Source organism: Sinocyclocheilus rhinocerous, unplaced genomic scaffold (genome assembly GCF_001515625.1).
Source record: "Sinocyclocheilus rhinocerous isolate Xijiao unplaced genomic scaffold, SAMN03320098_v1.1 scaffold1626, whole genome shotgun sequence".
NCBI classification, from domain to species: Eukaryota; Metazoa; Chordata; class Actinopteri; order Cypriniformes; family Cyprinidae; genus Sinocyclocheilus; species Sinocyclocheilus rhinocerous.
The window spans coordinates 427987-442776 of record NW_015657802.1 but is presented as its reverse complement, the minus strand read 5'-3'; the positions used below and the strand labels follow the sequence as shown (position 1 = coordinate 442776).

The following is a 14790-nucleotide window of genomic DNA, read 5'->3' as shown; positions in this document are numbered from 1 at the left end:
CCGAGGCGGAGCGGTGGCTGTGCTCGTGGGTTTCTCATATGGATCCGGTAGAGGGAATGTAGATGGGCGAGTCCCTATCTTCTTCCTTAACCACCAGATCCGGCGCCCGCTCTTGGGGTTTCGGAAGCCCGCCTGTCTTTCTCCGAGGAGATTGATACGGAGGGCGTCGAAGAGCTCGCCAGTTGCACAAGCATCAGTTACACAAGCATATTATGCTAGCCATGGACGCTTCCCTCACTGGTTGAGGAGCGGTCATGAGCGGCCGCTCAGCCCGCAGTCTGTGGAGCAGCCGTCATCTCACGTGGGACTTCAACTGCCTGGAGATGCTGGCCGTGTTTCTAGCAAAGTTGAAACACATTCTCCCGGACCTAAGAGGTCACCATGTGTCGGTGCGCACCGGCGACACAGCGGCGGTCTCTTATATCAACCACCAGGGAGGTCTGCGTTCGCGCCCCCTACATGTTTCCTCCTTGGTGCGCTGAGGCCTCTGGCCAGAGAAGCTTATGTTAAGCGGTGGATCAGGATGCTATTCCAAAGCCTCGAGTCCTCTGTTCTCCCCTCTCTTTTGGGGGTCAAGACTCACTCCTTCTGAAGTTGGCCTTTGGGCGGGATGTCCCCGCCTACTTTGTCAGGTGCCTACCTGCATTCTGCGCCACTCCTGGCTCCTTCTCTCGCTTTAGCTGTGCTCTTCCACACTAGGCAGGGACTTGTAAGTCTGGCGGCGTGGGCATTCTCGTTCCTGAAGCGTTTCGACGCAGCTCGAGTTCCTGAAGGGGAACGTCTCAGGTTACGCATGTAACCATGGTTCCCCGAAGGGAACGAGACGCTGCGTCTCGGTGCCATACTTCCGGCATCCCTGCAAGTGCTTGCTTCATTCCTAGAAGCTGACGCTGGTTCCACCGCACATGCTTAAGCTTCCTGGTCGTTATGTCACCCCGCCCGTGACATCTCGCCCTTTCATTGGACTGATTACACATGTGATTCAGAGCGTGGTCACGCTGAAGGCGTTCCCGAAGCGTTTCGACGCAGCTCGAGTTCCTGAAGGGGAACGTGATCTTTCTCTTCCTCTCTATCTCTTAACTGTATTTATTCTTAACTGTAGTAATAACTGTATTTATCATTTTGTTGATTTTTGCTGTTTTCGTGCCGTTTTTAAAAGGTTTAAAACGCGTGACACCTTCGTTCTGCTTGGTGTTGCTGTCACTGATCGTTTCATCCTCAAGTCTTAAAGACATGTGTAATAGTTACATACTCAAGATATTGAATTGAACTGAAATTTTAAGTGCTGTTTTTGACCAAAAATAAATAAATCTCTGCGTACCCTCAGATAAAATCCTGCAGGCACCTCTGGTCTGAGAAATTCAGCTGATCATCAGAGGGAATGTAGATGGGCGAGTCCCTATCTTCTTCCTTAACCACCAGATCCGGCGCCCGCTCTTGGGGTTTCGGAAGCCCGCCTGTCTTTCTCCGAGGAGATTGATACGGAGGGCGTCGAAGAGCTCGCCAGTTGCACAAGCATCAGTTACACAAGCATATTATGCTAGCCATGGACGCTTCCCTCACTGGTTGAGGAGCGGTCATGAGCGGCCGCTCAGCCCGCGGTCTGTGGAGCAGCCGTCATCTCACGTGGGACTTCAACTGCCTGGAGATGCTGGCCGTGTTTCTAGCAAAGTTGAAACACATTCTCCCGGACCTAAGAGGTCACCATGTGTCGGTGCGCACCGGCGACACAGCGGCGGTCTCTTATATCAACCACCAGGGAGGTCTGCGTTCGCGCCCCCTACATGTTTCCTCCTTGGTGCGCTGAGGCCTCTGGCCAGAGAAGCTTATGTTAAGCGGTGGATCAGGATGCTATTCCAAAGCCTCGAGTCCTCTGTTCTCCCCTCTCTTTTGGGGGTCAAGACTCACTCCTTCTGAAGTTGGCCTTTGGGCGGGATGTCCCCGCCTACTTTGTCAGGTGCCTACCTGCATTCTGCGCCACTCCTGGCTCCTTCTCTCGCTTTAGCTGTGCTCTTCCACACTAGGCAGGGACTTGTAAGTCTGGCGGCGTGGGCATTCTCGTTCCTGAAGCGTTTCGACGCAGCTCGAGTTCCTGAAGGGGAACGTCTCAGGTTACGCATGTAACCATGGTTCCCCGAAGGGAACGAGACGCTGCGTCTCGGTGCCATACTTCCGGCATCCCTGCAAGTGCTTGCTTCATTCCTAGAAGCTGACGCTGGTTCCACCGCACATGCTTAAGCTTCCTGGTCGTTATGTCACCCCGCCCGTGACATCTCGCCCTTTCATTGGACTGATTACACATGTGATTCAGAGCGTGGTCACGCTGAAGGCGTTCCCGAAGCGTGTTGACGCAGCATCTCGTTCCCTTCGGGGAACCATGGTTACATGCGTAACCTGAGATGGTTTAAGCTGAAAATATCAATTCTTTCTCTCTTGAAAACAGTAATTCCTTCAATACTTTCAAAAATGCACACAATAACTATTTAAATAATGCACTATGATTCTTGTGATAAATTATGTTTTTTTCCCCCTATGTTACCATCATTAGATCTGTGTTTAAATGTAGGACTCTTGTCATAGCTTTAAACATGCTTTACTGTTTGAGCTACAGGAAATAATTATGACTAAATATATGTTTATGACTGTTTATGGGTGTGTGGGTGTGTCTCTGTATGAAAACGTGTATTTTCCAGGAATGGGCCCTGTACATATGAATGAAGTTAAATGTTCTGGCTTTGAGAAGTCCGTCACTGAGTGCCCCTTCAGTATGGACAAAGACTCTGAAGGCTGCAGTCATGAGGAAGACGCAGGCGTGAGGTGCAATGTTCCTGCCATGGGCTTTCAACAGAGGGTAAGAACTCACTGTTTTATGTGTCTGTGGTACCTTTAAGTGACTGAATATTGAAATGTATTTTTACTGTCATAGCATAACATGGCCACTGTGCTCTTTATTATTGCAGCTGCGTTTGAGTGGAGGTCGTAACCCCTTCGAAGGCCGTGTGGAGGTTCTAATGGAGCGCAACGGTTCTCTGGTGTGGGGGACTGTGTGTGGTGAGGGCTGGGGCACAATGGAGGCCATGGTGGTCTGCAGACAGCTAGGCCTGGGTTTCGCAAGCCATGCTTTCCAGGTATGTTTACTCTCAATACCCCACCAGAAATGTATGTTTAAGTCTCACATTAAGGACTGTCCCACTGTGCTTAACCCTTGGCTACAAGAGTTACAATAACCAAGATAATCAGGGTTTAGGATGACCCAGGGTTAACAGTTTCAAGTGTGATCCTTTTACACTGCTGACACCTCAACAGACTGTTGGTAAGATATGTCTATCCCTCTCATCAGGTCATCCCTTGATCTTAGTAAATTGGATGTTGGCCCTTTGAAGAAATTCATGGTATTCCAACTTCACATTACTATTCAGCTCTTTTTGTATAAGCAGGTATGGTGGAAGACTGCTGTTAGTGAAATCAAAGCTCTGTGTGGGCTGAAAGTTTTGCAAAAGCTTGAGTAATCTCTACTTGTAAAGTAGCATTATAAAAACCAGATCATATCAGTTCAGTCTTTATTGATCATCTTGTGACAACCTGAATCCTGTGGTGCCCATTAACTATTCCTGCTGGTTGTAAATAAGAAATTGCAGCATTCCATTCCTCAGGCACGTTGTCTAGTCTAATGACATAGCATCTGTCAATTCACAGATGGGATTTTGTAAACAGAGCCGACTGGTGTACCTTCGAAAGAATGTCCCCTGATTCTGTTTGTCAAATATGTCCATAAAGAAACAGTTTTTCTGTTTCTCACAGCAGTGCGCTTTCTCAACTGACTTGTACTGCATCCAAGATGAAATTCTTTCTTTTTACAGCTTGGGACAAATGAGTTGCTGCAAGGAAACATATGTACTTGTATATCTGAAGTCTGAAATGAATCCCAGTTCTGTTAGAATGTGATGTGTTTTCACGTTGCGTTGATCTGTTATGCAGAGCTCCGCTTGAAGTCGTCCTGTGAGAATGATGGTTCTGATAGAGAATAACAGTAATTAGTAGAACAACCACCTGTTTAAGACATGTTTGTTTTCCTCCGATTAACCTTCTTAAATACATGCTTTCTGACAGTTATAGATGTCTGTGTTTACGGTTACCAAGAGAAACGGTTACTCCCTTCTGGTTTGACAGTGTTAAAGATAAACAGTTACACCTGGGAAGCATTTAAGAGAGTTATAGACTCCGTTCCAAGAGGAAATTATATCTCTTCATCAAATGGATCTTAAATGGATAATAAGCTAGAACAAAACAGTTGACTCCTGCAGGGTTGGAAAAAAGAAGGAGAGGTCTGCTTTTGAAGATGTTACTGTTGTGTTGACAAGTGATTTACAGCTGGAAAATGGTTACACAATATGGACCGTTTGTGTTTCTTTTAAATAATGAAATAGTTTGATGGGAAACGGATTGGCTCACGACTGTAGGTAACTTAAAGTATAGTAGCAAAGATAACAATTTGTTGCTCTGTATATTAAAGGGTTAGTTCACCTCAAAATGAAAATTAGGCTGCGTTTTAGGCTGCGGTGCGTCTCGTGTCTTTTGAACAGAAGGAATGCAACACCCGCTGAGTACAACGATAGAGCTTGAAAGATCAAAGACCATTTTTAATATAACTCCCGACTGGATTCGTCTGAAAGAAGAAAGTCATATACACCTAGGATGCATGGGGGGTGAGTAAAACGCAGCCTAATTTTCATTTTGGGGCGAACTAACCCTTTAAGTTTAACTATCCTATGGCTACTATTTAGTGTTTTGACTTTTCCACTGATTTGATTGCTAAGCTAGGTCTAGGTTAGAGACCTGCGCTGGACGGATTTTCAGTCAAGATTCTGTCCCGCTCCCGCAGAAATATATCTTATCTGGTCCCGCTCCCGCCCGCGACATTCATGTTTTGTCCCGCTCCCGCCCGCAAAAGCCCGCATAAAAGTAATCTATATAGATTTTTTTCAGTACATCGAAGAAATTTACATGAAATGGTTCTGTAACATCTCCTAAGCTCCACAACATCCCAGCATAAACACTATAACCGATCAAATATTTGTTATTTAGGCTAAGCATCAACATTCACAAAAAACTGTTATTTTTAACAGAAAAGCAAGCATGGGGTGCTGCGTGCATGGTTTGGCATGGCAGAATGCAAGCAGCGCACTTCCTTTATTATCACTAAAAGCTGACATCACAGTTAATCGCGATCTCATAAAGCTCTGTTATAACACAATAAATATATGCACAATTAATCTTTCACAGTGTCTACACTTCGTGTGTTAAAATGAGAGGATTCGTGAGCAATGAGCATGCAATTTCAGCACTGCGGTGAGTAGATTCTAACTTAATCACCTCTGATTGGCCATTGCGTTCCGGAAATCAACAGCTGAGTCTGTGATTGGCTACATTGCGCAACCCTCTAAACACGTGTTATAAATAGAAACTATAGCTTGCGCATGTCAATCATTTTAATGTTAATATTAGTTGTTCTTTTTGCTTTGCTTTTGTGCAACAGATAAATAACAATTTATATGTTTTAGACACTTTGTTTAGATCATTTCTATTTTGCGGGAGTCCCGCGAATCATTTTATTCTCCCGCATCCCGCACACACACGAGTCTCTTCCCGCCCGCACCCGCACTCGCCCATGCCCATCAAGAGTTGTCCCGCGCCGCACTCTGTTGCGTCGAGTGCAGGTCTCTAGTCTAGGGTGCTGAGGTCTTTTCTCCACTAGAACAAAGAAGTCCCTTAGGTTTTGATAGGGCGACATGAAATAGCACCATCTTGTGGTTATTTTACATTTTACTCTTGTGTTTACTCTTTCTCTGTTGACATTTTCCCTCAGTTTTGTTTTTTAACATCTGTTCTTTCATAAGGATGCATTCAGTGTATGCATTTTTTGTCTTATAACGACACCTAGTGATGTGAATGTAGTATCATGAAAAAGCTAACGTTTTCAGTTACATACAGATACCACTTGATAAATGCTCTATTCACTGAATTAGATTTTATTTTTAGATTTTCAGTTTTCATTTGAATTTCAATTTGTTTTTTGTCATTTTGAAATGTGCCGTTGTCTACTGTATAATATGTGCATAATATGGGTAATTGCATGTTTCTATTTATGTATTTCCGTTAGTCGCCAAGGCAACATTTATTAGTTTTTTTTTAGGTTTTTTAAAGTTTAAAATCCTTTAAAATTATTTATATTTCAGCTTTATTTCCATCAATGAAAGCAATTTTTAATAGTTGTAATTTTAGATTTAATTAACAATACCAACACTGTACTGAGATAACGCAAGTATTATATACATCTTAGGTACGCCTCATACATGTCTGCTCCCATGATGCAACTTGCTTCATGTAAAATAAAACAGCTTTTACTAGGCTATGATGATATTTGATATTTTTATCATTTGAGTCTACTCATGTGAATATACATTTTTCAAACGTATTTTATGTTTAAAAAAGAATAAGTCTTAAACATATTTCGAATGAGTTAAAATTACTGGGTGCATCTTTAATAATGTAACAATCTGTACAATGATAAATGCTGTCTTTGTATTCAGTGTATTTGCACTTCCTTTAATTCCCCCTGTGGATTGGATGAATGATTTGAGCAGAGGTGTAATTATGTGTTTGTACAGGAGACATGGATCTGGCCTGGTGCAGTGAATGCAGATTCAGTGGTAATGCGTGGGGTGAGGTGTGCAGGAACAGAGATGTCTCTCTCCCACTGTCTGCATCATGGAGAATATCTCAGCTGCCCTAAAGGTGGAGGCCGCTTTGCTGCTGGAGTTTCCTGCTCTGAGAGTGAGATTATTATCATCATATTCAAATCCAGTTATTCTTATATATTTACATTTGTATTAAAGGCAGAGTAAGCGATTTCTGGTAGCCAACCTACTTCTTGCCTTATCGTTCCGCAGACGTTTTCCTCTTTTGTTTTTTTATCCGCCATCTCTATCTTTCTGTCGCTCGGCTCGGCTAATGTCCGTCCCATGCACTGAACGCGCTCTCCTCCACATCACGAGTAGACACGCCCCTTATTGCTGATTGGCTACAAGTTTGTTTTGCTATTCGGCCCGAATCAATTTTCTAAAGTGTTTTTGAAAAATCACATACCCTGCCTTTAATTTATTTTTATGACTTGAACTAATTTGTTTCTGGACAAAACACTGACCTCTAATGGTTACATTGAAAGTAACATGCAAGCCTGTTTGCATTGTATAAACACTAGCACATATATACCCTTTCTGCTCCATTTGTACCAACTAAATTAGGGAAACAAGCTTTTCGGTATGCCATGCCTAGGGATAGATGCAAAGTTTGTTGTCAGTGTGTACTTTTAAATCTTTGATCTGTGAGCTGTTAAAGGAAGAATCAAAATGCATTTTTTTTTATATGTATTGGTATTGTGTTGTTTTGTTATTGTAATACTGTGAGAACTTCTGTGGCTGCTCATCTTGGCCAGGACACTGAAAAAGAGATTTTTAATCTCTGAAAGTTCATTTCCTGGTAAAATAAAGGACAATAAATAATGTAGCTTGTGGTGTAATATGTGTTTAAAACCCATCACTTTCAGATAATATGGAGTTGAAAACCAAGAAGAAACATGCATAAACCATTCTGGACACCATTCGACATCTGTTTTAAAACTTTAGCTATACGTTTGTTTTTTTTATGTTCCCTGCAGCTGCCCCAGATCTAGTGCTCAACCCCCAGTTCGTGGAACAGACCACATACTTAGAGGACCGTCCTATGTTCATGTTACAGTGCGCTTATGAGGAGAACTGCCTGGGCTCCACTTCCAGTTCCACCCCAGGCAACTCCTATCGCCGGCTTCTCCGGTTCTCCTCCCAGATCCACAACAATGGACAATCTGACTTCAAACCCAAAGCCTCCAGAGAGAGCTGGGTTTGGCATGACTGCCACAGGTGAGGGGTCAGATAACTGACAACTGAAATCATACTAATATGATTTCTAAAGGATCATGTGTCACTGAAGACTGGAGTGCATTCAGGCTGCTGAAAATTCAGCATCACGGGAATAAATTACGTTTTGAAGTATATTAAAATAGACAGTATTTAAAACTGTAATGCTATTTTACAGTATTACTGTTTTAACTGTATTTTTGATCAAATAAATGCAGCTTCTGTTGAGCATAAAAGAGTTCATTCAAAAACATAAAATAATCTTACCAACCTCAAATTTTAAAACGGTAGTGTATATTTTTACTTGTAGTTAGATTTATTTTCTTTTTACTGTTTCAGGCACTATCACAGCATGGAAGTATTCACCCACTATGACCTACTTAGCAACAACGGCACCAAGGTGGCAGAGGGACACAAAGCAAGCTTTTGTCTAGAGGACTCAGAATGTGATGAAGGTATGAAAGAATGTGCCTGTTTTTGTAGTCCACAATAGTAAATAGAATTTCACCTCACTTTAACTCTGTGTATTATTGGTATTGAAATTGAATTATTAAATTTACAGTAATGTGATCAACTTTTATGATATGCTCTTTGTATTGTTAACTTTATTAGGAATTGAGAAAAGGTACGAGTGTGCAAACTTTGGTGAGCAAGGGATCACAGTGGGCTGCTGGGATACATACAGACATGATATTGACTGCCAGTGGGTGGACATTACAGATGTTAAACCGGGAGACTACATATTCCAGGTAATTTCCAGGCATTTCCAAAATAGTAGTAATTTTTGTACCAAAGAAATTCTTTTGAATCCTGTTATCCTGGTTCTTGGAAACAGACATTGGGATTTATTGTTTTTACTGACTGTATTCACTCTTTCTGACAGATCGTAATTAACCCCAATTATGAGGTTGCAGAGTCAGATTACACCAATAACATTGTCAAATGCAGATGTCGATATGATGGTCACCGTATATGGATGTATAATTGCCATATAGGTAAACAAACATTTATGAATTATGCCTCTTCACATTGTCTTGTCATGAAAAATGTTTTCACATGCCGTCATTTTGGGCGTTACTAGTCACCTTACTAGTCCCCTCACACAAATATGTATATTTTCTACTAAGTTTAACTACCAAAAAGTGTCTAAATACTACATTTTATAATATAAATTTTATCATTTGAAATTTATCTTTTTTGTTTTATTTGAAAAGTGTGCTTGCTCTTTAAAAATTAAATGTAAATGTAAAATGTACATTACCACTTAAATATTTTGGTACATTTTTTTTATTTTATAAAAATTATTTTTAATTATTTAAAATAATAATAATTTATTTTTATTTTATTCAGCAAGTATGCAGTAAATTGATCAAAAATGACCACGAAAACTTTACTAATGTCAGGAAATATTTCTATTTCAAAGAAATTCTGTTGTATTGAACTTTCCATTTGTCAAAGAATTCTGAAAAAAATTGTTTCCACAAACATATCAAGCAGCAAAGCTGTCTTTAACATTGATAATAATAAGAAATCAATCATATTTGGATCATGTGACACACTGAAGATTGCAGTAATGGCTTCTGAAAATTCAGCTTTTGCCATCACAGGAATAAATTACATATTAAAATATATTTTAAAAAGAGTTATTTTAAATTGTAATAATATTTCACGATATTACTGTTTTTACAGTTAAATGCAGCCTTGGAGATTTCATTCAAAAATGTTCAAATTCTTACTGACACCTTCATAAATTTAAAAGTAAAATAATATATGTTTGTATAATATAGTACCCTGTATAGCTGTGATTCACTGTGATTCTGTCTCTTTTAGGGGGCTCCTTTAGTGCAGAGACAGAAGACACCTTCCCTGGCCTGATCAACAACCAGGTGACCCATAGGTAAAAGAGTGGCCCTGAAGAATATCCAGAAACCACGGCCAACCAGTGAGATTATCAAGTGCCCTGAACCACTACACCTCTCTAGAGGGCCTTTCATCTCAGCAGTAATTCCATGGTACTCTTTCAATTATGCTCAGTGTCACCACATAGCCAGCACAGTCAGTCCTCTACTGTTTTACAGGACTAAACATCACTTTTTCAGTTGAGAACTCAGATTTGAGGCAGGAACTGACTCTGAAAACAGCTCTTTGGCTGAGATTAACAGACTGAAATGCTGTTTTTCCCTCTCACTGCTGAGCCAGAAGCAATTCTGAAACCTCATTCTTTCTTTGTTTGCTGCTGGTGTTGAAGATGAAACTGTGGAGAACTCTCAAGTGAACTCACTTCAGACATGAAAGGAACTCTGGTGCACTTTATTTTCTTTCTTTTTTTTTATTAATTGACAGGACTTGTGGTTTAGGTCTTTTTGTAAGCGTTTTGATAAGGTGAGAGGACTTTCCTCAGATGAGTCTTCTGAAAGAATATTACATAAATCTACAGAATAATAAAGGCATGAAGAGACCTTTTTCTTTTTTTGTGTCATGCATTTCAGATAAATACTTTGGCATTTCGAAAACCAAGCTGATGACGTCTGCTTATAGATATTATTGGCTATTATTCAAGTACCTTATGGGTTTGTAGTGGAAACAACTGATGCATTAGAAATATATTATGAGCCTTACAATATTTTCTATCAATGTCCAATTTCATCAGTATTTTCAGGAATTATGTTGTTACATTATGAATTGCAGTGTAAGAAAACTTAAACCTACCCATTCAGATAAGTGGTTCATAAACACTGGCATCCTAGGAGCAGGTGACCCTGTGCAAACTCTATTAGTTTTGTTTTGGGTTTTTGCCCACCCTGTTCTTGATGTTATTTTGAATTCACTGACGGTGGACAATCATGCATTATTTACTCTATTGAATCTGACTGGAAACATCACAAGCAGTCTGATCCTTTCCAGCTGTTGATGCAAGAGTATTCATAGTATTTCATCATGCAAGTATTAAATAACTTATTTTAAGACAGGGATTTGAGATGCTATTTCATAATTTCTTTGTTTTTTTAATGTGGAAAGTCTTTCATTTGTTGTCTGTCAATGGTGCTAAAATAGTGTTATCCTCTGTTTTTTGAGGGACAGTATCAGCTAATTTTATATTATGCTTACTTGAATGGATGTAAAAATCATGGATGTATGCGATGTATCGTAATAAACATGCATTATTTGGCAAAAAAAAAACATATACATGCCTACAGTTTGGACAAATGAATTATCTTATTTCTTCATATTGCACCCTCTTGTGGTGTATTGCAATATGGCAAACACATTGTAGTAGATGCTATATTCACTTTATTCACTAAAGGGTGCTCTAACAAAATAAAAAGGTGGAGTTTTGGACTCTTCAGTACTGTTTTTGCACCGTATGCAGTATGTATCCACAGAATATAGATATATAGTGCTTGCAACATTTTCTGTTGCATACTGTATAGCCTACTGTTTCATATACTATTTTTTTTAAATTAGTAGACAGCATACAATATACACAGTAAGCAGTACAGTAGTATTTCATTCAGAACAACTCTTTGTAACCAGAAACCTGTGTGTTTTTACTTGTCCACCATATAACACCAATTTATATTTCATACAGAGCAGCCTATGTAAAGATGTGCACTTTGCTGGTTACAAAAACAACAAACTACCAATTTTACAAAAAAAATATAAAGTGGTGTTACACCATGTCTACACCAGACTCAGGTGTGACAAAAGACAACAGAACCCATTCTAAGCAGTGATGCTGTCTACGCTGGATGCAGCACGGCATACTGTCGGGGATTTGTCGTGTTGCGTTGTGCCGCTCGCTTTGAAAAACTTGCATTACAATTTATTTTAAATCATCAGTCAAATTTAGAACGCACTAAACGTACGCACAAATCACATACATCTGATTGGAGGCCTATATCAAAATCTGTATTTGTTTGAACTGGTTTTGAGAACTGCAGACTTTGTTAGAGTGCTAAGGATGAGAGAGAAATGAGGTTGCACGGAAAGCTCTTATGGACATATTTTGGCCGTGTTCAGTGCAAATTTTACTAAGTGTGGGCACGCTCTTCCTCGAGATTGATCCAGAACCACCAACACCTGGAGCTATGTTATGCGCATGCACCTGTTGTGAATCTGGAGGAATTTTTTAAACAGATTTTTATCTGGGGACATAAACATGCAAATTGTATGAAATTATTTATGAATAAGGCCCACTGTCTTCTAAAAACCTGTGCCAAGAAGTTGTGTTATATATAGCCAGTGGCTCGATCCGCGTTGCTTTCATTGTAACAAGCTTTTCAGTTTCTCCTGCTGAACCTCACAGCATGATGCTTCTATCATTGTGCTTGATGGAAACATTTTCTAATGATGGACTTAATTTGGTCTGCACCAAACAAAGAACTTTGCTTTCAAGGAGCTCTGTTTTAGTCTCACTACACCACCAAAAGTTTCTTAAGGTTTCATGTTTTGTCTTAGAATCTCGAAAATTTTCCAAAAGGTTTCATGTTTTGTCTTGAAATCTAGAAAACTTTTGGCATGATTTAATGTTTGCCTCTCCAAGGCTTTCTTCCCAATCTGACAGACTGAAAAGATGGTTATGTCTGGACAGCTTCTCCCACTTCAGCCAAATCCTCTAAAATTCTCACAGTGTTATAATCTGTCATTTTTCTGCCAATTATTCTTGTCCAATTGCTCAGTTTTTGTAGGACAGAAATATCTTGGTGTCAGTTTTTTTTTTTGACTCTACAATGCACACAGAATGTTTGCCTCTCCAAGGCTTTCTTCCCAATCTGACAGGCTGAAAAGATGGTTATGTCTGGACAGCTTCTCCCACTTCAGCCAAATCCTCTAAAATTCTCACAGTGTTATAATCTGTCATTTTTCTGCCAATTATTCTTGTCCAATTGCTCAGTTTTTGTAGGACAGAAATATCTTGGTGTCAGTTTTTTTTTTTTGACTCTACAATGCACACAGGAACATTCAATCCTTTGTTCCCAAACTTTTTATATCCATTCGGAACTCTTTCTTTCAAATCATCATGACAAAACGACTGATCTGGTTTGTTTTTCACACCTCACAAAAGAACAAAAGAGGCCATGTTTGCTGTTATGAGATGGATGAGTTGATGAAAGAAGAACACCATATCTCTTACAGAGCTGAAACAATCAAGTACCACACAGAAAAAAGAGCAAGTCAAATTCAAACCACTCAGAAAAAGCTGCATGCCAGCTCTGTGCAAGATAGATGATGGCCAGACAGACTAAAAATCAATATTAGTTTTGATGAAGTGTCAGCTCGAGGCTTTGGTCTCTAAGTAGGGAGAAAAAAAAACTCAGAACGTGCAGAAACTTGGAATTTGTGCAGTGTAAGAAGCCAGGCTTTGTCAAACTCAGTGTTATGCTTCTCTGTCTAGTGATTTCACAAGTTTGAAAACCTCTCAATGTGTTCATAAATCAGAAGAACATCTCTTTGTGTGCTCACTCGTCTCAAGGAACATTTGTTCTTATATTCTTCTCTTTTGGAACATGTGGACTGATATATTCTGAATATATATATTCAGAGATATATGTACCATAATATATAATATAATATAGAATGACATGTGTGGGGACTAAATGTGTAAAACTGTTGCCAATATAGCATCAGTCAATATAGGACAGAAAAACAAAACAAAACAGAATACATAATTCTCTGTTATTTATTAATTCTCTGAAGAATAAGCTGCAACGTAGACCAGATTTTATGTGGCAAATCTTCAAGTAGATTCCATAAAGAATATTTTGTTTGATCATCCTTTTTTTACACTTCTTAGAAAAGTTAAATTAGATTTGATTATATGTGACCCTGGACCACAAAACCAGTCATAAGGGTCAATTTTTCGAAATTGAGATTTCGAAATAATATAATAAATAAATCAGCTGAATAAGCTTTCCTTTTATGTTATTGCTACAAATATACCCCAGCGACTTAAGACTGGGTTTGTGGTCCAGGGTCACATATATACTTAGGGTTATTAGGTAGCCCCACAGCACATCATAAACAACTCCAAATAAAATACAACAGAAAACACAACCCATCATTAAAATAGTTCATTAAAATTGACAATCAATTTGATGTTTGACTCGTCTATGGGTTTCATCCTCTGTCCTCACTGAACTGTGCCACAGACAGATGTATAATTAATGTTTAGTAATTGTTACATAAAACAATGAAGTCATAAGGGCCTAAATGAAAAGACAATGATAGATAATGATTTTATTTGCATAAATGAAGTTATATAACATAGATAAACAGTGGTCTACAACACTGATTAAGCACCGAGTAAGGCAGGACAGTGTAGCGTTGCATAACATGGCAGATGGACTTGATAAGATTAATTATGTCTCAACTAAATAAGACATGATGTTTTCACGCAGAATTCACTCTTACTCTGCTTGGATGAGTGATTTCCTAAAGATGCTTGACATATTTCAACTGATAAAGAAACCATTCTGCTTAATCCTTGACAATTTTTACTATAGTTTACAAAATGTCTCAGCGGAGTATTTGCCTTTAGTAGACAATGACAGACAAATTTGGAGAAAAATAAAAAGCAGGCCATTCTAAAATCAGCTTGAAATAACAGTGCAAGAATATAAAGTAGCTTGTTACACAATATCAGGCTTTGTTTAAAGGGGTCATATGATGCTGCTAAAAAGAACATTATTTTGTGTATTTGGTGTAATGAAATGTGTTTATGCGGTTTAAGGTTAAAAAAACACATTATTTTCCACATACTGTACATTATTGTTTCTCCTCTATGCCCCACCTTTCTGAAACGCATCGATTTTTACAAAGCTCATCGGTCTAAAAA

The 14790-nt window shown here is 39.4% G+C and overlaps 1 protein-coding gene across 1 annotated transcript in view; it reads left to right on the top strand.

Annotated features, from left to right (window-relative positions):
* The window catches only part of loxl2b (lysyl oxidase-like 2b), a 34279-nt gene extending 23144 nt beyond the window's left edge, over positions 1-11135 (top strand). The window contains exons 7-14 of the mRNA XM_016529641.1: positions 2694-2851; positions 2961-3128; positions 6669-6834; positions 7718-7958; positions 8295-8410; positions 8568-8704; positions 8839-8950; positions 9786-11135. Coding sequence (XP_016385127.1) covers positions 2694-2851; positions 2961-3128; positions 6669-6834; positions 7718-7958; positions 8295-8410; positions 8568-8704; positions 8839-8950; positions 9786-9856 — 1169 coding nt within the window. The 3' untranslated portion in view covers positions 9857-11135. The remainder of the gene's footprint in view (positions 1-2693; positions 2852-2960; positions 3129-6668; positions 6835-7717; positions 7959-8294; positions 8411-8567; positions 8705-8838; positions 8951-9785) is intronic.
* Positions 11136-14790: the final 3655 nt, after the last annotated feature.